Raw genomic sequence first — 27636 nt, forward strand, 5'->3', positions numbered from 1 at the left:
TAAAGTTAATTTTTATTGAAAGAACATGGATGACCACGCAGCTAATCCAATGCTCAAGTCACTTTTTTCCTTTAAATTTGACTACATCTTGAATCATTAACAATTATAATCGTTAGTATAACTTCTACGCCCGTTATATATACCACGTTGTATATTAGGCCGGATGTTCCAAAATGCATCCAATTATAATCTCAGGTCTCTAACATGTGTACATTTGAGGGTATCAAGAAATGTTTAAACATAAAGCCAGTGTTGCCAAGTGAAGCGAGTGACAGGCGCTCCGCCGCGTATAGCTTCGTGTTCTGACTCTGGCGATATACAGCACGCTATGCGCTGGAATATGAACAATTACAAAAAATTAAATAAATTGAAAAAATATATCAGCAAACTGAGGTAGGGCACAGCAGGAAATTTCCTGCTCTAAATATGGAGCAGCCCGAGTGGGTACCTCGACCTTACAGAAGATCACAGCAAAAAAAATATTGTTTTCAAGCAGTGTTGTGTTCCTGTTGGTGAGTAAAGTGACCAGAGCTCCTGGGGAGAATTGGGAATAGGGTCGGCAACGAGCTTGCAATGCTAAAGCTATGCTAAGCTAAAGTAATCGCTTACCATCAGGCGAGCCGTACGCTTATTTGTCGACCTAGTTGTATAAAAAAATAATAATAAGGAAATCATCTCGCTCACAGGCTCCCCGTAGAATTAAATCCAGTTCCGGGGATTTGCCATTAATGGGGACAGAAAATAGGCAGGTATAAACTTGCCTGTTTTAATTATTAACTAATTGAATTTGCAGTATACCCTCGACTTTCGACAAAAAATAGGAAAGGTATTACAATTATTATTTTTTTGATTGTAGGTATACTGTTAAGACTTGTACCTACAACGTATATACCTCAAAGTTAAAGTTTAAAAATAATACCCTACCTGCCTGCAAGTACCAGGGGTGGTGACAAATTTGTATATAGCGACTACAGGGATCATCAGAATGGAAGAACAGGCCAATCCCCAGCCAAGAACAACTGCCCATTGAGGATATGTGTAGTGTTGGTACTGAAGAGGCTGCTGGTAGAGAAGCCCAAAGACGACAACACCCTGGAGACCATGAGAAAATTAAACAAGAACTACGTCTTTCTTACAATTTTTTTATACAAACTCTTAATGTTTACTTGTTATTGGCAAATTATTTTAATCTACATTATTAAGTTCTGAATTGTGATAAATGTAAAGTAAGAATGAGCATTTCTTACTATTATAAATACTGGACTGACAAATTTCCAACATATCCTCCAATATAGACCAGGTCTGAATCCAAGCATTTCTTCTACGTCATCAGAAAACCTTTTTAGCCCTGAAACAAGATTTTTTACAAAATACTCAAATACAAATTAGGTAATAATTTGTATTAAAAATTTGCGTATTTAGTTTCAAAATTTCCTTATGAAATCATATCCATCACAAAAAAAATCGAGACACGCTTACCATAGAACCACGAAACAGCCACGGCTTCAAAAAGTGCGGAACAGAGTAAGGATATTCCAGCGGCATATGTATCCAATAGATGGAACATATAGATTCCTCCCTGTAAATTAAAAAGAGCAGTATTTGGTACCATAAAGATTTATCATATTTATTACTAAGTGAAATATTAATAGTAACTGCCGCATACAACTAAAGAACCGCATATGGAAACGAAATGAAATGCGCTCATGAAAGGTATTATGCGGAATGTACATATGTGTTTATGTATGTATATTTATGCATTTAAGTGTAATGTAATATGTGTACTATATTTTAAAGCTATATTTTATATTTTTTCAATTAATTGGTTTTTGTTATTATTAGGCACTGTTTTTTTTTACTTCTGTGTTAAACTAACTCCACACTTTTTTTCTGTTTTTCTACATCTTATGGTTAACTGGTAGATAAGGCTGTATGACTTAAAGTCCGCCTTTTGCACACCATGTTATTTTAAATTGTATAATAAAGTTTTAAAATAAACAGAATATTTTGAAAATTTCAATACACTTTGTACCAAAAAAAATATACGTGATTTTTTACTTGTCTAAAACCTTACCACATATCACCAAGGTGGGTTAGGGGGTTAGAAACATGCTAGAAAATATCACGTAAATAATAATAAATAAATATCTTATTACGTACAAACACGATCGCCTGTTACTAAGGTAAGCAACTTATAGCTTGTGTTATAGGTAACAGCCGACTGATATAACTTTTTTTTTTTGATAAATTTACATAGAAATAATAGATATATAAATACAAATATTAGACGACCTTATATAAACGGGAAAATTATGAAAATAGGAAAAAGCTACATACTATAAAATCAAAAACGTAAAAAACCCGTTTGTCTGTAAAGTTGGTTTACGGACGATAGTTTGACGTGACAAAATCATAACAAAGGACATCTCCTCGGACGTATAGGCCAATCGAGTGGAAGATAGATAAATGCATAACGCTACAGTGAGCATAACGCTACAACGAGTCCTCATTTTTCGTGCATGCCGCCGACGTTCATTGATTTATTTGACGTTGTCACGTCAAAAAAAACTTAAAGAAAAAAAATAAAAGATGTAACCATGTGTCAAAAAAAAAACAAAGAAAAAAAACAAAAGATATAATCATGTACGAGTTAACAAATTAAAATTCGTTGTAAGTAGTGTGTTGGCAGCGGACCGGCGTGACGTTGATACAGGCGACGCAGAACGACACGCAGACGACGAACAGCGTGAAGTGCTCGCGCCGCAGCCAGCCCGCGCCGCACGCGCGCGCCTCGTCCAGCAGGCCCGTGATCACGCACTCCAGGCCGCCCATCTGGTACACAGATTACTAACTACTACTACTTTACTTTTAACTTCTGACGCTAAAAGAGCGCTTATTAGCTAGATATTGTAACTCTCGAACGGAATGGACTAATTTAAAAGCAGTTTTTTTTTTATGTGAGAGCGAGTTTCTCATCTAAATGTTTAGTAAAAATCGATCCATCAGATTGAAGAATAACAACCCTTTTCCTATAATATATAAGGTGTTTTCGTAGTAGAATGGATTATTACATAAGGGGTTTTTAGTTCTTAATTTCATAGTTATTAATTTATTCTCAGGTGCCAAACGAGGATAGGTTAAATACGCAGCGTGGGATGTCCTCCGGCCCGTTAAATTGACGATCTACGTAAGATTGCCGGTGTCGGCTGGATGAGGATTGCGGAAAACCGAGATGTCTGGTGCGTACTTGTGGAAGGCCTATGTCCAGCAGTGGACAGTAATAGGCTGAACTGACTGTCTGACTGACTGTAGTTATATATAAGGTTTATGCTGTATTACCTTACATTATTAACTTTTTAAGGATATTCGCAGATTATCACAAATGTTAGTTTGGGTGTTAGTAGTGTGTTTAATTATGGATTCCTCTGAATACGAGATATGTCTGAACATCAACATGCCAACAAATTACACGATTAAACAGATGATATGGATAAACTAACAAGACCTGCGTATTTATTACTATGAGCAGTTGTTATTTATACTGAGTGAGTGAGAGTGACGAAGATAGCCAAGATATATAATTATGATAGTTATAGTTAAACATATATATGAAACAATAATTAGGTGATATTAAGAAAGGAAACTATGAAAGAAGAAGAAATATTTGATAAAATCATCTCTTACTCCTGAATCTAATCCCAACATGATCAGCATGAAGAAGAACAGCATTGCCCACAAACTTGCACCAGGTAAAGTTGCAACTGCTTCAGGGTATACTTGAAACACTAAGCCTGGACCTAGAAATAAATACAAATGTAAAAAAAATAGTTGTTGAAACAATAAACAAAGATGAAATTGTTTTCTAATGTTTTTGCGAATTTCACTCATTATAATGATACAACTTTGAACGTGTCTTTCCGTGACCATGGTTGCTGTAAAGTATCCGAAATGTCGGGCATCTAAAAATTAAATAAACCGCGATAAAACTCGAAAATAGAGTTATTTCGTTATAAGGAGATGAAATTGTCAGTCTGCGGAGTTTTCTACTGAGTCTTTGATAGTTTCACTTTAACTATAATTCATTCACTTAAACAAATATAACTTTGATTTATTAAATGGCAATTAAAAAGTGCCTTTGAAGCCCAATTGAATAAAATATTTTATTTTTTATCAACTGACTTCCAAAAAAGGAGGAGGTTCTTAATTCGACTGTATTTTTTTTTAATGTATGTTCCTTCAGAATTTTTGACTGGGTGGACCGATTTCGACAATTTTTTTTTAATCGAAAGGTGGTGTGTCATTTGGTCCCATTTTAATTTATTTGAGATCTTCTACTTTTCGAGTTATATCTAATAATGCGTTTTTACTTGACGCTTTTTTCGTCGACCTACGTTGTATTATATCGCATAACTTTTTACTGGATGTACCGATTTTGATAATTCTTTTTTTTTTTTGGAAAGGAGACATCCCTAGTTTGGTACCATGATAAGGAAACCAGGATCTGATGATGGGATTCAAGAGAAATCGAGGGAAACTCTCGAAAATCCGCATAACTTTTTACTGGGTGTGCCGATTTTGATAATTTTTAATTTAATCGAAAGCTGATGTTTATCATGTGGTCACATTTAAATTTTATCGAGATCTGATAACTACTTTTTGAGTAATCTTTGATAACGCGCAGTTACTTGACTATTTTTTCGTCGATCTACGTTGTATTACTCGTCGATGTAATTGAAGTCGGTTTTTTTTCGTTTGCGAGCAAATACAATTATTTCGAATAAAGGATCTATCTACATTGAACTATTATTACTAACAGATAACTCAATGTCTATCTATTCCTTATTATCTCACCTTCAGTAGCAACAGATGATATTGGCACACCTTGCTTATGCGACATGAACCCGAGATAGGTGAAAATCACGAAACCAGAGAAGAATGATGTGAAGCAATTCACCAGAGTTGTGACGAGGCAGTCCCTGAAAAATATTAAGATCAAAATTAAAATTTTAGTTGAGTTTGGACGTAAAATTAGTTTTACCATTGGTATAACAACTATACTTTGATAGTGGTACGTATAACAGACGCTCTGTGTTTAATGCCAATCACCCCATTTCTACGCATCAAAGCGTGATTAAGATTTTATAATCTGTATGTAACCTTCCGAGATTATGACATTAGAATATTTCCTATTTTTGATGAAAAAAAAACATACATAGGTATAATACCTGTAACAATTATTGTGAAACGTGTTGTAACTCGCGTAAGACAAGTGGACACCAAATCCAGCGCCGACCGAGTAGAAAATTTGAACAGCAGCGTCCACCCAAACCTTGAATTAAACAAAATCAACTCGTTCATTTCTTAGCTGGTGAAGTAGACTTTGCGTAATGTTTATTATCCTTACTGGTATTACCGACTTGTAAGAACATTTTATTAATTACAGTCTGCTCGGACTGACTTCGTTCTGTCAAAAACTAATAGTAAAAATATTTATTTTTATTTTTGTTTTAGTATTAAAACCTTCCGTGGGCCTTAAGGAACATATAAAAAATAAATTAGCTGAATTGGTCGAGCCATCATCGAGTTATTCGCTTAGCATCATTCACTTTTATTTATATAGATATTTTTTTAAAGCTTTGTTTGTATGTATGGGGTAATCTTCGCAAATACTGATCCGATCATGAAAATTCTTTCACTAACAGAAAGCTACACTATTCAGGGGTGACATAGGCTATATTTTATTGTAATTGAACATTAAAGTATGTTATTTGGTTCTGTAATTTAAAATAACAAATACACAGGAGCAACATATTATTTATTTAAGTGCTATACAATTTGTTCTTTAAAGTATGTTATTTGATTAATATATCTAATAATAAATAATGACCAACGAAGTGGGCACGGGTCGGCTAGTATTTTAATAAACCACAATATTTTAATATACGGGATTTGTTTTGTCTCAGAGTGATGATATATATATATATATATATATATAAATAACGTGGGTAAAAACGAATAAGTAAGTCAGTCAGTGAGATATCGTAACAGATGCTTGTAGCAATTCGGTACGTAATTTTTGTGTAAATTGGTGATAATATAAAGTGATTCGATTGAAATAAACTTATTGCCCGCAAATTCAAACACATTATTGTAATTTTGCAACTTCACTTTTAAATTCAACTTTATTTTCTTTATAAACTATTTTATTCATTTAAAATATTTCCTTTACCTGAGTATCTTTCAATCTAGTCAATTCTGGGTTTAAGTAGTAAGCGATTCCTCGAGTCGCTCCCGGTAGAAGAAGGCCTCTCGCCAGTAGAATTGATAATACGACGTATGGCATCGTCGCCGTCATCCATACAACTTTACCTGGAAATATATATATATATATATATATATATATATATATATATATATATATATATATTCAAAGTGCAGTAATGTAGACATCATACAGATTCTTGAAAATAAAAACCTAATTAAATAATATTCATAACATCATGCAATATACATATACATACTATATATAATATACTATCATACACACCACTACTTATATAAGAATATACACATAAATATTACATATATATCTATATAAAATACATACATTTTATACAAATAAATGACATACATATTATAAAAATAATAAATATTTATCGAATAACAATTTTTATGTGTTTATTCGTGATATATATAACTTCAAAGGAAGACTCTGAACGAGAAAAAAAGTATTGTTCGAGATTTACCTGAACTTTTAACGCCTTTGAATAAGGACAAATAAAGCGTAATATAAACGAGGCCCAAGCAGATAGTCAGTTGCCACTTTGGTAATCCTAAATCATTGAGTCCTTCTGAATTTTGCATTTCGAGCACCGCCCGACTGAAAATAAATGAAAAATTTGCTAACGACAAATTATTTAAATACGTCAAATTATTTAAATACATGAATAAATATATCCAAAATTAAATACAATTGAAAATATAAGAAAAGAAAGTGCGGTAAATTACGATCGCACCACTTTTGCAGAATGATTATTATGCACTTTGTATAATCTATTGTAATTTGCTTTCATATGATTTTAAAGTATGCAATTAATTACACATACCCGCAAAAAAGTGCCTGAAGCGTACCTTTGAAAGGACCCACCTAGGGTTATGTATTACAATGCGCTGAAAGCGAATCTCAAGTCCATTTGTTCCCTACACTCCCCAATTTTGAGTAAATTCCAAAAAACTGCCAAAAATGGCAAATAATGAATTTATACAAATGATTTTTTTTTTCGAACTAGCTCAAGTACCTAGGTATATGTCTTATGTATTTCAGTGCGCTGAACTCAAATCCGAAATTGGTTTGGCTCGTTAGCTCTCTGAAATTAGAGTAAATTGCAAAAAACCTCTAAAAAACGCATAAAATCGTCAAAATGAAATGCACACAAAAAAAATCGCGAACTAAGTCAAATATATTTCTTATATGTATTTCGATGCGCTGAATCTCAAGTTGATTTAGCCGGTTGACCCTCCAAATTCAGAGTACATTGCGAAAAATTATGCTAACGAAAAAAATAAAATCTTAAACTAAAAACATTTTTGGCATTTATTCAAAATTAGAGAGTTTAGGGACTAAACGGACCTCAAATTTATATTGAGCGCATCGAAATACATCATCAATAATCCTAAATGGGTCTGGTCAAAGGTACAGAGCACTCTTTTTTGTGGGCCTAGGTAATTAAATAAACCTAAGTATCTTTAGACACAACCAAAAATCTAATACGTTCTATTTCTATACAATTATATAAAATATTAAGCTACCAAAAAAAAAAAAGTTTTCATCGACAAAAAAGAAAAAGCTTTGTAAATAAATATCGTTAGTAAAATTACTCATTCGGACACCTTTTTTCAATAGAACCTTTCAAGATTTTTAGAAAAGGGATAATAGTCCTAAACAATTTCCGATTATTTAAGCGATTGATACACGTGACTTCAAACAAATATGTACAGTATATCACTATACCATAAGGTTTATATCATTTGAACATTCTTTTTAAATGTTAAATTTTAAAATACCCTTGCATTAATTCATTATTTTATTTCTTTACTAGATAGAATCCATTTATCCTGGCGAGGAAAAAAACAGCTTTGTTTGTCGCACTACACTGGAATAACTTCAGAAAAACTTGCATATATCATATACATTTTACATATACATAACAAAATTACAGGCCACCATAAATAAACGATTCTCGAATATTAAATTACTTGGAACTAATCGCGTTTTCACGGTTACCAGCTAAAAATAAAGCTATGATTATTAATCCATTAGTAATAAAATAAAGTGACTAACTGGAAAAATTCAGACGCCGGAGTGAAATGAGAAAGAGGTCCTTGGTACAGTACGTCGGTTTTGTTTGTACCGTTCGACTTAGCTGCGTCCCAGCACTGTTCCGTGTTCCACGAGTTGTCGCAATGTAACCAGGGTAGTTCAGATCTAGCTGATGATACAAGGAAGTAGAATGCCCAGCCTGAAGATAAAAAATAAGATAAAATCTGTGGTGTGAAGGCAGAAGAGGCGATTTTAACGAAAAAAAGTCTGCTGGTTCCATTGCAGCTTAGGTGGACACATTACTTCAAATATAATATAATATCTTGAGTGTTAAACTGTGATCTTCCCACGCTGCATCCGTGAAAATTATAAGCTCCTTATAAATTGACGTCTTTGTAGAAGTCCACATGATTAATTGTATAATAATTTAATTGATACCTCAGTGGTTAAAGCTTTTTAGCGCAAAAATATTTTTAAAATCTTACAAATACCTACCTAAAGACCTAAGACTTAGCGATTTAAACGTTTATAAACCCAAAAATTTTCATATTTAAAACAATAAACACTTAGAACGTTTGTAACATACATACATGTACACAATTACACACACAATGATACATTCTAAAGCAACTTCAAAATATATTCCTCTATAGCAATGTTCCAACATATCATATCAAAGTTTACTTAATTTGCAAATCAACTGTATCCCAGCTCAACTTTCATAATTATGTTTATAATATGAGGTTATTGATGATAGACGAGATAGTTTCGTTAATTTGATTAAAACACACTTGATAAAGTATGCAGTACTAGTGTACTGTTAATTGTATTGCTCGTGTGCGATATATCATTAGCTTTGTATACGAAAACATGTTTCAGATAATATACTAGATTATACTATATATGTATCGTAATTAGTATATACATAGAGCTATAATTATATATATTGCGAGAGCCATTGAGTCAAATACCCTTCACATTATATGTGACCTGGGTATGTGCAAAAAGTTGGTCGAAAAGACGCAGTAGTTAAGGCACAAGATAAGTTTACAATTGACCTTAAGTACTGCTCCTATTTGAGTTTTTTTTTTTTTTTTTTGTAAACAGCTTATGTTTATTATGATGTGAAATTTAATGCCTCTCGGTTTATAGTTATTTATATCTTGTATCCAATCTGTGAATCTATTTTTATAATGTATAAGTAGTTAAGGACCAAAAACTTTCTAATGAAATCAAGTATGAACTTGGGTATTATTATGTAGATGTGATGGGCAAACCTTGAAATACCTAGGTATCTATATTATTATGTACTAAGTGTATAGCTATCGTTGAAATTGCATTAAACATTAAACTAAACATGCATTATTTTACGATTTCGGACTCAAAAATTACTTTATATTAAATAATAAATTGACGATCGCTCGACGTGTGCCGTGTCGCTCGACGGTCGCGAGTTCGATTCCTGCCCGGAGTAAATATTTGTGTGTGAGCATTTATACTAATATTTATTCCTGTTTGGTTGTTTGTCCCTGTGAGTCTCCTTACCATGTCTTTGAGAGCACATTAAGCTGTCGATCCCGGTTGTTATCATATACACCTGATAGTGATCATTACTCATAGTAGGAAATATATCTGACAACCCGTAGTGGAGCAGCGTGGTGGATTAAGCTCCAAATCTTTCTTCGCCTATGCCCAGCAGTGGAGTGCCAGAGTGGAACATACTAGAACTAACCCTACCTAGTATTAACCCCAACAACTCCGCCGAATTTTCTTCGATTGACACTAATTACTATTACATTGGTAAGTTACCTGCTGTTGCAGTTAAAAACATTCTAATTATAATATCAGTGATAATAATTTGTAATAAAATACACACTTACCAATAATAACGTTGTAGTAAAATGAGACGTAAAAAGCCACCATTACTGCACAGAAACCCACGCCTGGAAAAATACATTTTATTAAAACTTTTCTTTTATTCAACTAGGTCGGCAAACAAGCAAAGGGCTCACCTGATGGGAAACGTTTACCGTAGCTTATAGAAGCTTGTAAAACTAAAAGCATTGTAAGCCTGTTGCAGACCCTACCCCTAATTGCCCCCAGTAGCTCTGGTCACCTTACCCACCAAAAGAACACATCACTGCTTGAAAGCAATATTATTTAGGTGTGATCTTCTGTATGGTCGAGGTACTTCCCCAGTCGGGATGCTCCAGATTTTGAGCAGTATATTTTCTTTTGTACCTTACCTCACTTTTAACAATTTATTAATTTAAAAAGTCAGTTGAAAAAATCTGGGGACAAAATTTTGCAATATTTATCTACGTATGTTTAATTATTTATTTTTGTTATATGTACGTATTATATAATTATTAATTTTTATATTATAGGTATATGTAAAATTTTATATAAGATTTTAAATGAACACGGTTATTTTTATTGCTAAAATTCACGAGAACAAGACATTCGCAGTTAATGTCGAAATATCAAGTTCCGCAAAATGAAGAACATGTTAAATATTCCATTGTTGAATAATTTTAGCAAATATTTGAATTTAATTTACTTTATTTACAAGTACTGTATATAATATATAGTTTAAATAATTAATTTTCGTACTTTATGTTTTTTTTTAAATTTCTTTATGGAGGTTGTCTGTAAGAGATTACTGTTACTGATAAAAGGCTGCCTATGCACCTTTTTAAGTTATAATATTGTATTTCCTTATGTAATAACAAATGTGCAATAATGTGTTAAGTAAAGAATAACAATAATTTCAGAAAGAATGTGTCTTTAATCCTTTATTATTTTTCTGGAAAGGTTGTAAAAAATATTAAAAACATTTGATTTTGTGCTTTTTATTATTTTTATCTCCACATACCTACTTACAAACAAAGGATATAAAGACTCAACCTTATTTAAGGCCTATAGCGCTTTCGACATCGAACACAGATTTAGTTGAAATATTTATTAATACTATATTCGAAGTTACCCTTGAATAGAGGACATATCTTCCACAGCGTGATAGGTCCTTGCCGATTGTACTGCCCGAGGATCAGCTCCATATAAAACAGCGGTACAGCTCCGAAGATCAACATCAACGTGTATGGTATCAAGAATGCACCTGGCACACAACAAAACCAACATAATGTAGTTAGAACATACGCAATTCCTTTTTTTCCGAAGTTCGCACTGAATCTAAATCTATAGATACTAATATTATAAATCGAAGCAGTTTGTTTTTGTCTGAACGCGCTAATCTCAGGAACTATCGATTTGTACTGTTTCAGTACATTTTTTGCCTCATATTAACGCGGGTGAAACCGCAGGGCACAGCTAGTATATTATTTATTTTGTCGATGCGTTGGCGCAGCGGTCATAGCACTGGCTGTTACGCTGGCCGTTGCGGGTTCGATCCCCGTTCATGACAGACATTTGTTGTGGCCATATAGATGTTAGTCGTGGTCTGGGCGTTGTGTTTGTGTATTGTGTGTGTTTCCGGACCCCCAACACAGGAGAAAATCCTACTGGGGGATCCGTTGAGTGTGAAGCGTTTATTATTATTATACGTATAAGTCGATATTTAAAATAATAGATCTCATGAATCGTTTAATACGTAATTATTGAACGAAATATATTTGCTATTTATAATTTAGTTAACTACGTACAAAATGAAGTGTGTGTGTAACTGTGTACTTATGTACGCACATAAGAAGTTATACTTCATTGGCAAGCTAACTTCATGTTGCTAACTTCTTCTTCATTGACTAGCTAACTTCAGATGTCGTTTTTTTGTGATGGTGGGCGCTCGCATCGTAAAGATTTTTTTTTATATCACTAAGTCGGCAAACAAGTTTACGGCTCACCTGATGGTAAGCGATTACCGTAGCTTAGGTATAGACGCCTGCAACACCAGAAGCATCGCAAGCGCGTTGTCGACCCAATCCCCAATCCCACCCAGGAGCTCTGGTCACCTTACTCACCAACAGGAACACAATACTGTTTTAAAACAGTATTATTAGAAGAGAAGAATTAGAAGATTTACTCGTATCATTTTTCCCTACGCGCCAAAAGACGTATACCTTCAAAAACGAGTGTTCTTTAGATCACACGACTGAAGTAAAACTTTTTTTGTTGCCCCTCTCTCTCTTTCTATCTTCATTATCTTACATCTCCCTCTCAACTTTGGTTCGCCGCGCCCGATCACACTTTTCTTAACGCTCTCGTCACGCATTCACCAGCTTACACCCCAAGTAAAGCTTGCGTAAAGAAGTTTTACTTCAAAAATATTTCGAAATTTTACAATATTATCCATATTTACAATTAACACCCATATTTAAAGACTAGTTACGTAACAAATGTAAAAAGTGTGGACCTATAATTGAAGTCACTACAATCTTAATTAAATCTAAGATCTGTACATATTACAAGAAATTGTACTGAGAACTGAATGAATCCTCTTGGTAGCAAATGAAGTGTTTATTTAATTACTCCTTGTTTTCTACCCGTCCGCGTGGAATTGTCTTCGCAGGATAATTGTCAAAGACACACGCAATCGTTTTTCAATTCGAAGTCGGTGACGATTGTACAATATCTAATATCTTGTTTTATAAGGGAATTTTTTTTTCAAGTCTAAAGTTTTATACTCTCAATGGATAACTATTAAACTTATTTCCTGTCCAGCGTTATAACATATTAAATAATAATCTAATAAAATTAATTTATATTATTTAGAGAATTTTTTACAAAATAAACATTTTTTTCAATTTCGAATAGTTATTTTTTTCATTTATTTTGTTTGTTTTCTATTTCAAACTAAATAATTTTAGTTTAATGCTAATAAATGTAATTCATTTAACAGAGTTTTACTTTTGTTTTATTTATTAAATTTTGAAATTGAGAACTATTAATAAGATTATTGCGTTAATAATTGACTTTTAGAAACGTATTGTACTTACAACGAATGTTAAGAAGTTGTAAACTATTTACTCAAAAAAATATTATTTCATGTTAAAAATGTTTTATTAAATCATGTCTTTTCAATAATACGATGATATAAATAACTTACCTCCGCCATTTCTGTAGCAGAGGTAAGGGAATCTCCAAACGTTAGCGAGATCCACCGCAAATCCGATTATCGAGAGAAGAAAGTCGGCTCCTGTGCCCCATGTCTCACGGCCGTCATTTGCATCTGATAAAAGAAGTTAAGTAAAGAGGACTGATTGTGAAAAAGCATCGAACCTATTTTTTCTTCATTAAATTTGCAAAACGATTTCATTTTTTTCTAACAAAAACCTTTATAAAAAATATTTATTAATGTAAACAAAATAGGCTTAAAATAAAAACATACAAACCTGTCTTAGCAACGCTATTCCCTCTAACTCTTTTAGAAGACTCGCTGTAATAAACTTCTTCCTCGATTTGGGTTTTAGGCTCCTCTGAACACACAAAAAGAATTAATACTTCTATCAAATTGCATAAGAACATCAATTTATACTAATAAATAGAGCCGGTTTAATTGTTCGGTTATACTGCGAAAATTACTAAACCGATTAGAATAATACTTATTAGCCGACCCGTGCCCACTTTGTTGGGCGTTAATTATTATTATATTAACCAAATAACATACTTTATAGAACAAATTTTATAGCACTTAAATAAATAATATGTTGCTCCAACGCCATCTATCAAAAATCATGAATAGTGTAGCTTTCTGTTAGTGAAAGAACTTTCATGATCGGATCAGTATTTGCGAAGATTACCCCCTACATACAAACAAAATTATAAACTTCACCTCTTTATAATATTAGTGCAGATACCATAAGACGCAGCGTGTTTATTTATTATTTATTTATTTTATACTTTATTGTACACCACGAATACATTACAAACAAAGCATAAAGATAGTTACAGACAGTGAAGTACAATGGGCGGACTTATGGCTAATTAGCCATTTCTTCCAGACAACCCATACATAGAAAGGAAACTTATTATCTAAGCGTGTTTCGGTGAATGTTTTAGTATATGACATGTTGGTGATTATTTATCGTGTAAAAAAATATGGATGGACAGAGGTCGCTAGTAACTTATAAATGAATATTAAATAGAACTTAAATAATGGCTACTACTGTGACGTAGTGAAAACTGTTAAATTAATTGTGTTGGTCGCAAGTTCAATCTCAGAGCTTGATTTATTTTTTTGTGATAGTTACTTTTTACTAATATTTGTTAATAAAATTTAATTCTTCTTCTACATAAACAAGACGTTTACCTAGTAGTGAGACTTTTAAGCTATGTTCATTCGAAGTTTGAAGATTTGTCTTATCCTTACAAAGTATTGCAACAAACAATCAACACTGACAATCAACAAAATATATGCGTGTGTGTGTCAAATAAATAGTACTGTGTGTAATGTTTTTTTATTATTGATTTAGTGTAGTTTTTATGCATAATTTAAAGAAAAATTAGCGTTTTGCACTCCTTCTCTATATAAAATATAATTGTGCGCTATTTTCGTAAAAAGTGGTACAAAGTTTTTGCTTCACGTATTAATATATAGATTGTATAGTACTTACTTTTATAACACGACAATGTTACAACTGAGCTTTTTGTTGACTTGTGATCTGTAACAAATTAGAATTTTTTGATATTTTATATATAGATGTCGCCACACAATATAAAAAAATGTTTTATATATAACACAAGCTTACAAATAAATAAATGCATTCACTGAACGGCTCCCACCCTGAAAGGAACTCTACGGACTTCTCAACACTTACCGGAAATACTATACAGTTCATAGAGAAATGCCCAGATCACAACATACCTCATCCTCATACAAATATTTGTTTTTGGGGGGGTTCGAAACCGTTAAAGGTAGGTAGGGTCAACCAGTTACCATATACTACGACCATTTTTAAACGATATAATGCCCGTACTTTAGCCTGTAACACTGCTGGGCATAGACTTTTTTCCCCATGTAGGAGAAGGATCAGAGGTTAATCCATCACGCTGCTCCAATACGAATAGGCGCATATAATAATATAGAAGGCCTGTGGTATGAATTTCATATGGGAGGTCAAATTGTGAGGAACAGTAACATTGACCTGACCTTAGAGTGACAAAAAGATTTATATATCTTTAAATCTCACGGTAAGCTCCAGCGGTGTGTCGGAGGTCACAGATTTCTTTAAGTTTCTATCTTCTCAACAGATCTCTTAGTAAAGATTTTACCAAACGCTAGACTATTATATAAAATATGACACGATATTTAAAAAATGATCTCCAATACTAATAGCTCAATTATCTAAGAGATCGTGTAACCTTCGAACGGTATACCAACGATGGCATACCTGACCGTTGGATCTCGTAAAATACCTTTCATATAATACAAGTCAATAATGCCGGCATTCGAACCTCGTATAATAAGGATGCCGACGCGGAAAAATTCCACCGCCCTAGGTGATTGTGTTGAATGCAGAACGAGAGAACCGATGAAACTTGGATAATTGATTTTCAAACAATTTATATTACGATTATTTAATATCGCACTTATTAATTTTTAATGCGTTTTTTATTGATTATGAATTCTAAATAAAAATATAGCGATGAATGTGAACTATAGAATATACGAACATTTATATGTTTATATCATGCCTTGTTATAATTAAACATTATCTCCATCAACTTTCCATTTACAGAGAAAGAGTCTTATGGCCAGCAGTAAGATGTTACAGGCTGAATCAATTAATATTAATACTCATTTATTAATACTCAAATCTATACAAATAAAGAAGATTGGAGTGTCTGTTTGTAATATTAAAATAACCACTTTTTAATAAATGCATATGAACGTATACATGGTACATATACCAAAATAACATATTTTACAGTTTTTGTCTGTCTTTCTGTCTATCTGTCTGTCTGTCTGTCCATTTGTTCCGGTTAATCTCTGAAACGGCTGGACGAATTGTAACAGGACTTTGACTGGGAGATAGCTGACGTAGTAAGGAGTAATTTAGGTTAATTTTGTTTTGGAAATTAATTAATAGTAACATTTACAATAACTTTTTAGTTAAATTCCACGCGGACGAAGTCGCGGACTCGGCTAGTATTAATAAAGCACAATAACATAATATATTTTGTAATATTTTGGTATCTTAATTTATTTGATTTCCTTTGAGAATTAAATATGTAAAAATATGGATTTATCATGACTTGGAGAAGATAACGACTAATATTTGTAAACATAGATACAATCGAAGTTGCTCGTGGGAATTGGTAAAGCAATTGCCGCAATTGCTGTCACTATGTGAGTACCATCGTTTTAGATATAAAATAACTAGCTTTTACCCGCGGCGTCGCTCGCATTAAATTTTTTAAAATAAAAAGTATCCGATGTTACTTCTGATACATCTGAAAATATGTGTACAAAGTTTTATGATGATCGGTTTAGTAGATTTCGCGTGAACAAACAAACTTCAGTCACATTAGAGTCATATTAGTAGGGACGCTTCACCCTGTAATATTCCTCTGTTGGAAGGCCTCTTTCCCCATGTAAAAGGAGAATCAGAGCTTAATTCACCACGCTGCTCCAATGCGGGTTGATGGATACATTTCCTACTATGAGTAACGATCGCTATTAGGTGTATATGATAACAACCGGGACCGACAACTTAACGTGCTCTCCGAGGTACGGTGGGGAGACCCACAAGGATTGCACTAACACCCAGACCACGGCAAACATCTGTATGGCCAATACAAATGTTTCTCATGTGCGGAGATCGAACCCGCAACTGCCAGCGCAACAGCTACAAACCAGTGCTGTGACCGTTGCGCCAACGCGTCGTCAAAATATTAGTAGGGAATTAGGGATAAAATTTAGCCTTTTGATTTTGTTGCTGATTTGACTTGTGACTCGTAAAACATTACCCTCCTTCTTTCTGCAGTCGTGTAATAAATACTCGCGTGTAACAGAGGGTATTAATTTCTTGCTTGAATGAGATTAAGGACCGTTTAACAGTAAGAAGATTATGTAACTAATAACGAAATATTCTTAAATGCAAAATAATAACGTCGATTAAATTATATAAATAATAAAGTTGCAAATGTACAAACCATAAAGTTAAAATAAAATGTACACAAAAATAAGAAAAACCCTGTAAAATTTAAAATAGTCTTATCTCATTGTTTCATTACCCTGTGTTTATTATTGCAAAAAAAAAAGTTAAGGTAGCCAGAGTTAGGCCCAAAAGTATAATGGAACACATCCTGTGTGTGAAAGAGGATAAATGTCAGAAAGAACAAGTATGCAGAATGCAAGTAGGAGCGGAATAAATGCGAGAACTGGTATGAAAGAGAAACTAGCTGATACTAACTTGGATCACCGCTGTGCGGGGGCAAGAAAAAAAAAACAGTAAGAGCTATGTGGTTAGATAGTCAGTTGTTGTTCAAGTAAACGTCTTTACAAGGATTATTGGGGATTACATTACTATAAAAATAAATGAAAATAGTTTTATTAATACTATACTAGCTTACCTGTAGAATAATTTAAAAAAAAGTCCTCTATATCTTTCTATCTATCCAATACTGCAGGTACAATTACAGTGACGTTAAGAACTGAGCTTATTGCCTCTCGCAGCGTTCTTCGTCTCGTATTTATCTTAGAATTGTTTACTGTTTGTTCACAACGCGTCTATTGACCTTAAAGTCAGTTTCGTTTAGACTTCATGTTTCATTTCAATCTAGACTCATTAATTATTTGTCGAATAAATATTCCCGCTTATATAAATTGACTGAAGAATTTTTATTAAAAGTTGTGTATATTTGTTAATAGTAAAAGACCAGCATGTTATTTTTTTCTTTTTTCCTTAAATTTCTTTTTTAAAATGTAATGGTAGAAGCAGGTTTTGTTTAAAAAAATAATAATTAAATAACAATTCCTAAAGTGGTGGAATTTATAAAATGCGGATCTTTCTACGAACTTTTAGCAAACATTCCGCCATAAAGAAGAGACTTTTCAAAAAACTTTAGACTCATTTATTTATTTGAAAATAAAAAAGTAACAGAGAGGTAAAAAAAAATCATTCCAAATAAAAAGAAATTTTTATAAGTGTTACGTTCCTGTAGTGAGTAAGGTTAGCTGGAGCTCTTGGAGGATCGGAAATAGGGACGCGCAATATGCTTGTAGTGCTTCTGGTGTTACTGGCATCCACAGTATACATTGCTCACTTACCATCAGGTAGACCGTACGCTTGTTTGGCGCCTTAGCAATATTAAAAATAGCGGATTTTTCTACGGTTTTCACCAATAGATAAGGCTGTATAACAAACCTATGGCTCGTGGCGTGCTCCCAGCAGAGCAGTACCCATCGTCCCGCGCGCTCCGTCCACCGGGAGTCCCGCCGGCATGTCTGGCAAGCAGTGCAGGACTAGCCCGCTGCTCCTCGTACGAAGGCGCCGTATGAGTTACTACGTTTGAACCACTTAGGGTTGCCTGTTCAAACATTTCAAACAAGGTAATGACTATTTGAAATTATCTGTTTGGTGATGTTATGATATGTAAACTTTTGTCATGAGCAAGATCAAATCCGAAAACGCTAACGCTACAACAGTTACAGTGGTCACTGTTCCAACTGCCAATAAATGATATTGTAAATTCTTTAACATCTGTCGTAAACATTTTATATTAATAAGTCGAACAATAACAAGAAAACAGTCTGCTGATAAGTTTCCCAATATATTTAAACTCTTGCTACTTTGTCTAGAATATTTATATATATAGATAGTATTATTTTAAAAACCTTATGCTTATGTTAGCTTTATTCTCACCACGGTAGGGACCTCGCGATAATCTCGTTCGTAGCTAGTGGGACGAGGTCGAGATGGTAACGAGTTGGTCAAGTCTGGTCTGTGGCAGTTCACATCCACTTCATGCTCCTGTGGTGTCACCATGTATAAATTAAAAGCATTAATTCCAATAGTAACGCTTATACTAAAGATAAAAGTAAAATTGGGAGTAATAAATAAAAAATTGTTTGTGTGTGAACTTTGAAAAGCGGTGTGTTTACTCCTTAAGACAGATTGCGCTGATCGAGTTCGTCAATCGCTTAATCGTTTTTATCTATTAACTCCTACCATCCTACGTCATGTTGACATTATAGGTCATTATTAATCGTTTCCAAGGCGATAAATTGCAATTAACAATACGACTTGATTGACAATGGCAAAAGTTCCACCGTGTTTTTGTTATTAAAGGCTATTTATGAAAGTTTTAAATCAAGGCGTCAATTGAACACTTACGTGTAATTTCCGACAAATAGTCTATATTCGTAGGGGAAGGATTAAAACAAAGCACAATCGAGGGCGAAACTATTAAGACAGCAATTAAAATTGCAATCGATCGAGCTTTGGTCCGGAAATAAAAAAATTATAACAAAACTTTTAATAACTTTAGATATATGCACCATACAACATTTTCAACATTACTTGCGACTAAATGTAGTAGATGTAGTAGGCTATTTCTCAAAACACTATTGCTCCTGCTTTCTATAATATTTATAAAAAACTATTAAAAATGAATGCACAACCTCTTGTTCAGCACTTGAATGGAATCGTTGTTACGTAAGTGAAATAATTATTAAATGATATACAAAAGAACAAACCAATCCCCTTGGAGGAGAGGAGCCGCGGCGCGAGCCACTACTTGATGATCTGTTGCTGGCATCTATAACACATATTAGACAAAATATTTAAGAGAAATTTGTCAAATATATCTTAGGAACTCTAAAATATATTTCAAATATGTAGGTATATAGTTATATCGTGAAAAGTTATAACGTATAAAAACAAAATGTTTATCATCATAAACTTATACAATAATTACATAATTAAAGAAACATTAACTGAATATTGATTTGACTTCTTATTTATACGTATTTTTTAAAATCCTTAGCAAAATAGATAAATCCATAGTAAAAAGCTAACTCCTTCTAGTCAAAATTTAGCAAAAAAATAAACAAACAAGAAGATGTTTAACGATATTTAGTTCTATCAATAAATAACATTGTTGTGATCTAACAGACTAATAGTCTAGTCTAGTAGTAGTCTAGCGACTCAAGGACACCGTTAAGTTTTCAGAAGGGATCTTAATATAAATGCTATGAACCCCCCCCCCCCTCTTTTTCAACAAAAAACATTAGTAACGAATATTTGTAGTTGTAGATCAGATTGAACAGCACAGAACCGAGCTTTATTATTTATAAAAATAAAACTTTTTTAAAGAGATTTATTCTTGAAAAAATGTTTATAACAATAGCCGAAAATTATAACTGAAAACATTTTTCAAAAAGCGGTTTTAAATACTCTTTTTTAGTATTGCAGTTTATTTGCGAACGATAATCATCTCTTTTCGAAATGTTATTTATATTATATTATTTGAATTCTGTTAATACATAATTCAAATAATAGATCTAATGATCTATTTTTGTTTATTTATATACTCTTTACTACGACGCGTACTTCGTAGCGGTGAAATTAAATGCGTAGAAGTTTTTCAATATATTTTGTCTAATATAAAAGTGACTAATTAATAAAATATCTTCAAAAAAGATAAACTGTCTTTATATTTAGGGTTTTTTATAAATATGATTTAAAAAAGGTTTTATTATTTTATTTTATAATCTTCGTATTTTAAAATAAAATACAAAAAAATCCTTCTTTCAAATATACATATTATATCCATTTTGCAGATTAAGACTCCAATGTACTAAGTTTCCAATGTAAACCCATTAGCGCTTGGTCTCGATAGCTAAATGTGTTGAACATGCTATGTTACTATATGTTGACACTGCTAATGTTCCGCTAACTTTATACATATACTTTTATTATATGCCTTATAGACTTTCAAAGACTTTTTATTTTTAACCTTATATTTAATAATTGTGTTTGCAGGCAAACGAAACAAAACTGACTTCAATTATATCGACAAGTAATACAACGTAAATACACATTAACAAAGATTACTCCAAAAGTTATGATAAGATCTCGATGAAATTTAAATGTGACCACATGATAAACATCGGCTTTCGATTAAATTAAAAATCATCAAAATCGGTACTCCCAGTAAAAAGTTATGCGGATTTTTGAGAGTTTCCCTCGATTTCTCTGGGATCCCATCATCAGATCCTGTTTTTTTTTTTACATGGTACCAAAAAAAGAATTATAAAAATCGGTTCATAAACGACGAAGTTATCCCCAAACATACATTCACTTCAGCCTATCGCAGTCCACTGCTGGACATAGGCCTCCCCAAGTTCGCGCCACACATCCCGGTCTTCCGCAATCCTCATCCAGCCTACACCGGCAATTTTACGTAGATCGTCGGTCCAACGGGCCGGAGGACGTCCCACACTGCGTTTGCCAAGACGCGGTCTCCACTCTAGGACCCGTCTACTCCAACGGCCATCGGTCCTGCGACACAGATGACCAGCCCACTGCCACTTCAACTTGCTAATTCTGTGGGCTATGTCGGTTACTTTCGTTCTCTCGCGGATAGTCTCATTTCTAATCCTGTCTTTGAGAGAGACCCCAAGCATAGCCCGTTCCATTGCACGTTGTGCGACTTTAAACTTGTGGACCAGTCCCTTGGTCAGTGTCCACGTCTCGGCTCCGTATGTTAACACAGGCAGGACGCATTGCTCGAAAACTTTTGTCTTCAAGCATTGCGGAATCTTCGAAGTGAAGACTCGACGGAGTCTGCCAAACGCCGCCCAGCCCAACCGAATCCTCCTATCGGCCTCCTTCTCGAAGTTGTTGCGGCCTAGTTGGATAGTATGGCCTAGGTAAATATAATCCTGAACAACTTCGAGAAGGGTACCATCGACCGATACCGGTATCGGTATGACTTGGTTGTTAAACATAACTTTCGTCTTATCCAAGTTCATACAGAGACCGACACGTCGGGAGGACTCGTTTAGGATGGCCAGCATTTGGCCTAACTCATCCAGCGTCTCCGCAAAGATGACAATATCGTCGGCGAAACGAAGGTGAGAGATGAATTCACCGTTGACGTTGATGCCCCGTTCCCCCCAATCCAAGGTCTTAAAAACATCCTCTAGCGCAGTGGTAAACAGTTTCGGTGATATTACATCCCCCTGTCTTACCCCGCGCCGGAGGGAAATAGGTCTTGTTCTTTGGTCATTGACATGAACGGTCATCGTCGCCGCGTCGTACATAGATTTCAGTACTTCGATATATCGCCAGTCGATATGACATCTCTGCAGAGAGTCCAGGACAGCCCAGGTCTCGACGGAGTCGAAGGCTTTCTCGTAGTCCACAAATGCCATACACAGCGGTTGATTATATTCTTCCGTCTTTTGGATAATCTGCCGAACAGTATGGATGTGGTCCACGGTGCTGTAGCCATTTCGAAACCCAGCCTGCTCTGGTGGTTGGAATTCGTCGAGTCTTCTGGCGAGACGATTCGTAACAACCCTCGAAAACAGCTTATAGACGTGGCTCAGAAGTGAGATCGGTCTGTAATTCTTTAACAGAGACTTATCGCCTCTCTTAAAGAACAGCACCACCACACTCCTGGACCACGCCTCCGGCGTGGTACCTCGGTGGATGACGGCGTTAAATAGTCTTGCCAAGGCTTTCAGGACAGGTCGCCCTGCGGCTTTAAGGAGTTCAGTGGTAACTCCGTCATCCCCCGGGGCCCTTCCGTTTTTAAGCTGCCCGAGCGCTGCACCAATCTCATCCTCTTCGAAGTCCGGGATACACTCCGAATAATGGCGCAACAATGGTGCCCGTGGATCTTCGGTGTCCCAAGTCGCAGGTTTGCGTGCGCTCGACGAGTACAGCTGTCCATAAAAATTCTCAACCTCTTCTCGGACCTGAGGGCGAGAGCAGACGGTTCTGCCATCTGCTGTTTTAAGCTTCGCAAGAAGGCTTCTCCCCAATGGTCTTTGGAAAACTTTGGACCCCCTATTCTGCTCAATCAGAGTAGCAACCTCTCTCGTATTTGAGCAGCGGAGGTCTCGGCGAATAATTTTCCGTACCCTCTTGGAAAGAGCCCTCTGTTCTGGCGAAGCAGCCGGCAACTCGCGCCTCTGCCGCATCAGATCCAAGGCTTCGGGAGAAAGTTTGGACTGCTTCGTTGGCTTTGTTGGTGGAAAGTGCCTGCGACCCAGTGTACACACCGTCTTCACCACGTTGTCGGTTATCTCGTCCACGTCGCTAGTAGTTTCCAGCGAATCGAATCGGTTTTGGAGTTCCAACTGAAACTGCTCGGAGCCACATAGTATTTGGGGCAGCGTAGGTCGGAGAGTAGATTTCATCAAGCGGGTCCGCTCCTTTCGGAGACATATATTCAGAGTGCCCCGTACTAGCCGGTGGTCGCTGCCGGTGTTAAACCTGTTAACCACTGAGACATCTCTGAATATATGCCTTTTATCCGCTATGATGAAATCTATCTCGTTCCTCGTCACAGTATCGGGGCTTTGCCATGTCCACCTCCTTTGGGGCTTCTTCTCAAAAAATGAGTTCATCAAGAAGAGCCCCTCCGATTCGAGGAAGTTGACAAGCGTCTGCCCCCTGTGATTCCTGTGCCCCAATCCGTGTGGTCCGATGCTCGATCCGTCGCGGCCTTGTACTCCCACTTTAGCGTTGAAGTCTCCCATAACAACGCTGTAGAAGGTCGAAGTAGTGCCATGTATGGCCCTTGTAATATCTTCATACAAGGCTTCGACTTCATCGTCAGAGTGTGCCGAGGTCGGCGCATATACCTGTATCACTTTCAGGGAGTACCTGTCGGTGAGCTTAAGTACAAGGTACGCTACCCGGGTCGACACACTACTGACTTCCACAACGTTGTTAGTGAGAGTCTTGTGAACCAGAAAACCGACGCCACCTTGGGAAAGCCCATCACCTTCACGGAAGTAGAACAAGTGCCCGGAGTCCAGGATCATCGTGTCCTCTCCCTCTCTTCGGACTTCAGACAACCCCAGTATGCTCCACTTAATGTGACTAAGTTCTACCTCAAGTTCGGTGAGGTGATGGTCCAACCGTAGCGTGCGTCCATTATACGTAGCCAGGAATATTTTTCTATGGCAGCCTCCCGTACCCCGGTGATTCTTAGCACCCTCTACCCCACCGTTACCACGGCCGCTGCCGTAGCCGGGAATAGTGGGGCTGCCGGGAACTGAGGGCCTTATTTTTAGGTTCGAACTCATGGGGGTTTTTGCCCATAGTCACCACGCTGGGCAGGCGGGTTGGTGACCGCAGGGCTGACTTTGTCGCACCGAAGACGCTGCTGCCCGTCCTCGGTCTGTGCATTTAAAAAGCCAGCAGTTGGATGGCTATCCCGCCATCGGTCGGCCTTTTAAGTTCCAAGGTGGTAGTGGAACTGTGCTATCCCTTAGTCGCCTCTTACGACACCCACGGGAAGAGATGGGGTGGCTAAATTCTTTAGTGCCGTAACCACACAGCACCAAACATACATTACAAAATATATATATATGGTCGAATTGAGTAACCTCCTCCTTTTTTGAAGTCGGATAAAAAATTAAAGTAACTCTGGAATGTAAACCTTTTTAATTGATTTCAAAAAAAGGAGAAGGATTTTTCGATTTCTAACTCGACTTTTTTTTTTTTTTTTTTTAATTCTTTATTGTATAATAATACAATAAATACACTAATACAAGTGTGTACAAAAGGCGGGCTTAACGCTAATGCATTTTCTACCAGCCAACCTTGGCATGTTCAAGAAAGCGTGTAGGTGTTTTTTGATGTGTTTTACTTTACATTTTGTTACTGGGTGTACTAGGACTGTGATGATTCTGTTTTTAATCGAAATCTAGCGCTTGTCGTGTGTCGTTTTAAATTTAATCGAGATCTGACGAGTACATTTTAAGTTATCCTTATCTATACATATAATAAAATGGTAGGAAAGTCGAAACTGTACATTGAATATTTTTTTAAAAGAATACTTGGGGTATGATCTATAATCGATACCGAAGCCAAAAATATAGTTTTTTGAATTTTTGTCTGTTTGTCTGTTTGTCTGTATGTATGTCCGGGATAAGCTCAAAAAGCATGGATTTACTTCAAATTTGGCACGAATATTATTAAGAAGTTGGGTCAACATATATGCTACATATTATCACGCTATCACCTACGGGGAACGAGCAGTGATTAGTGAACCTTTATTTCTTCAACGCACTCTGTTACAACGTGTAATCTAACGACGCATATTTGAATGTGTTTATTATGTTAATAACCGCTGCTATAAGCTAGCTTCACACTATAAATAAAGACATTCTGTAGTATATTTAGTATCAGCATTGCACCCGTGCGAAGCCGGGGCGGGTCGCTAGTCCTTAATAAGGCGTATTTACTTACACAAATGTTTCGACTACCTACGTCGTATTACGTGTCACATGTTAGTATAAAGTTGTATATTGTTGATATTGTTTTTGTTTCGTAAGCAAGCAAACACAATTATTATATTTATTTGACAACTGAAACAAATCTCTATTAGCGTAAATTATATCACACAAAATTTATATATTTGCATGCGACAGTGTTTTTCAGTTCATTCTCGTATTTTCTTGCAATGTACTTAGATATTTTTTTTTTGCATTTTCTGTACGATTTTACACGCTTACACTACAAAAGTCATCTCTTGTGAGTCCTAAGGTTTGATGGTAAAGATTGTTTTTAGCATTAAGTCTGCCCTTTGGACAATTCAATGTATGTAAATATATATAATACACGCAGGCATTACACCGTGTTTTTTTTGTGTGTTAATCTAATTAATATGATTTAGACCTGGTAACCAAAATTAATACAATCATTACCTTCCCGTAGCTCGCCCGCGCCCACGCTGTTACCCAACACGGGCATACCCGCCATGCCGTCGGCTACGCTTGCTCCATCATTCTTCCATGACCACTGCAACAAACGTGGTAGGTACGTCAGTAAGATTTTATAAAGCAAATAACTAGTAAAAAAACTATTATTAAATTTAAGTCTTTCATGTTCACATAAGTTGACCAGCCGCAAATTTGTAAATTTGATAATTTTTGCCATATTTGAAATGAAAAATGTTCAAGCTATTTCTTATGATATCTGCTTTAGCAACGTAAATCTCAACCAAATCTGTACAGTACTTCTGGTTTAAATATAGCGTAAATGTTCTTAGGTCCACTAAAAACTAATATAGTAGCATTTCACACAAACAGTGATATTTTATAACTAGTTGATACTGAATAATATATTCGTAATTATTTTAAAAATATTACATAAACAGACTTAAGCAGCTTTTTTATTAACACGAATAGTATTCATTCTGAATGAAAGAAAAACACAACGTAATCACTTAATCATTCGACTAATACCTACAGCATAAAACCTTTTTGAAACATCAAAAAATAATAAAGTAATAAAAAATAACGCAAATGTTTCGGAAAAGTTCATCAATTTCGATTAACACACAAGAGACCGGAGCTGTGACAAACACGACATCAGATATTCGTGAACGGTTTTTCGAAGTAAAAATGACATAAACGACGTAAAAACAGGTGGACAGGAGTTCGTTGATCTCACGCGATAAAAATGTTTATATTCTGAAACCTTAAACTCGCCACACCATGTAATATACATATATTATATGTTAACGTCATTTCTGAAAGTTTCAAAATGATAATTTAGTATATGCTACCAGCCAAATCTCGATGAAACTAGTAAACTACATAGTTTGTCCTAGGGCTGTACTAAAATTATTAAAATCAACAATTTCAGTGACATTTTTTTTGAGATCTACAATATCTAAATTAGAATCAACATAATACTTCAGTTCTTTATCCGTGAAAATATAACAAACAGACAAAGTTACTTCAAATTAATATTAGTAAAGTATGAAGCGACGTATTGATATGAATATACTTATATTTACACAATAGTCGGAAAGTACTATAAAGATAGTTTAAAATATAACATACACAAAACAAAGTTCTAAGATTCATGTTCACAATCAAGGGAGTGGAAACGATTGTTTTCCTTCGCATACCATGTAGAGTGCTATAAAAAAAAAACCTTTGAATCCTTGAAGCTTCGTATGAAAAATATTCACGTTCATACATTTGCATCCTTACAGTTTTTATACAATAATGCTATAATACTATTAAAAAAAATTACTATAAACTGTTATTCTGTATATTAATCTTATCAACATTAAAAACAAATAATTGCTTTTATGGTATACCTACTTTAGTGATTGAAATAAAATTCCTTTAAGGTTATTTGTTTACAAAGAAAGATTGA

The 27636-nt window shown here is 34.9% G+C and overlaps 1 protein-coding gene across 1 annotated transcript; it reads right to left on the minus strand.

Annotated features, from left to right (window-relative positions):
• LOC123665520 (sodium-dependent noradrenaline transporter-like) lies at window positions 1–26226 on the minus strand. Its single transcript, XM_045599811.1, has 20 exons — window positions 26163–26226; window positions 19977–20038; window positions 19144–19251; window positions 18646–18808; window positions 14890–14937; window positions 13669–13752; window positions 13383–13505; window positions 11307–11438; window positions 10201–10263; window positions 8342–8519; window positions 6747–6880; window positions 6230–6369; window positions 5226–5329; window positions 4852–4976; window positions 3685–3797; window positions 2695–2832; window positions 1480–1579; window positions 1248–1348; window positions 925–1092; window positions 1–333 (listed from the first exon to the last, which is right to left on the minus strand). The coding sequence occupies exons 1-20, from the start codon at window positions 26224–26226 to the stop codon at window positions 235–237; spliced, it is 2247 nt and encodes a 748-aa protein (XP_045455767.1). The 3' UTR covers window positions 1–234.
• Window positions 26227–27636: the final 1410 nt, after the last annotated feature.

This window comes from Melitaea cinxia, chromosome 24, assembly GCF_905220565.1.
Source record: "Melitaea cinxia chromosome 24, ilMelCinx1.1, whole genome shotgun sequence".
In the NCBI taxonomy this organism is placed as follows: domain Eukaryota; kingdom Metazoa; phylum Arthropoda; class Insecta; order Lepidoptera; family Nymphalidae; genus Melitaea; species Melitaea cinxia.

Coding starts and splice junctions, on each gene's coding strand:
- LOC123665520 (XM_045599811.1), bottom strand. CDS start 26,226: ATGGCGGGTATGCCCGTGTTGGGTAACAGCGTGGGCGCGGGCGAGCTA. Junction 5,330..6,229: donor CTAGATTGAAAGATACTCAG/GTAAAGGAAATA, acceptor GTTTAATTCAAG/GTTTGGGTGGACGCTGCTGT. Junction 4,977..5,225: donor TTTCACAATAATTGTTACAG/GTATTATACCTA, acceptor AATATTTTTCAG/GGACTGCCTCGTCACAACTC.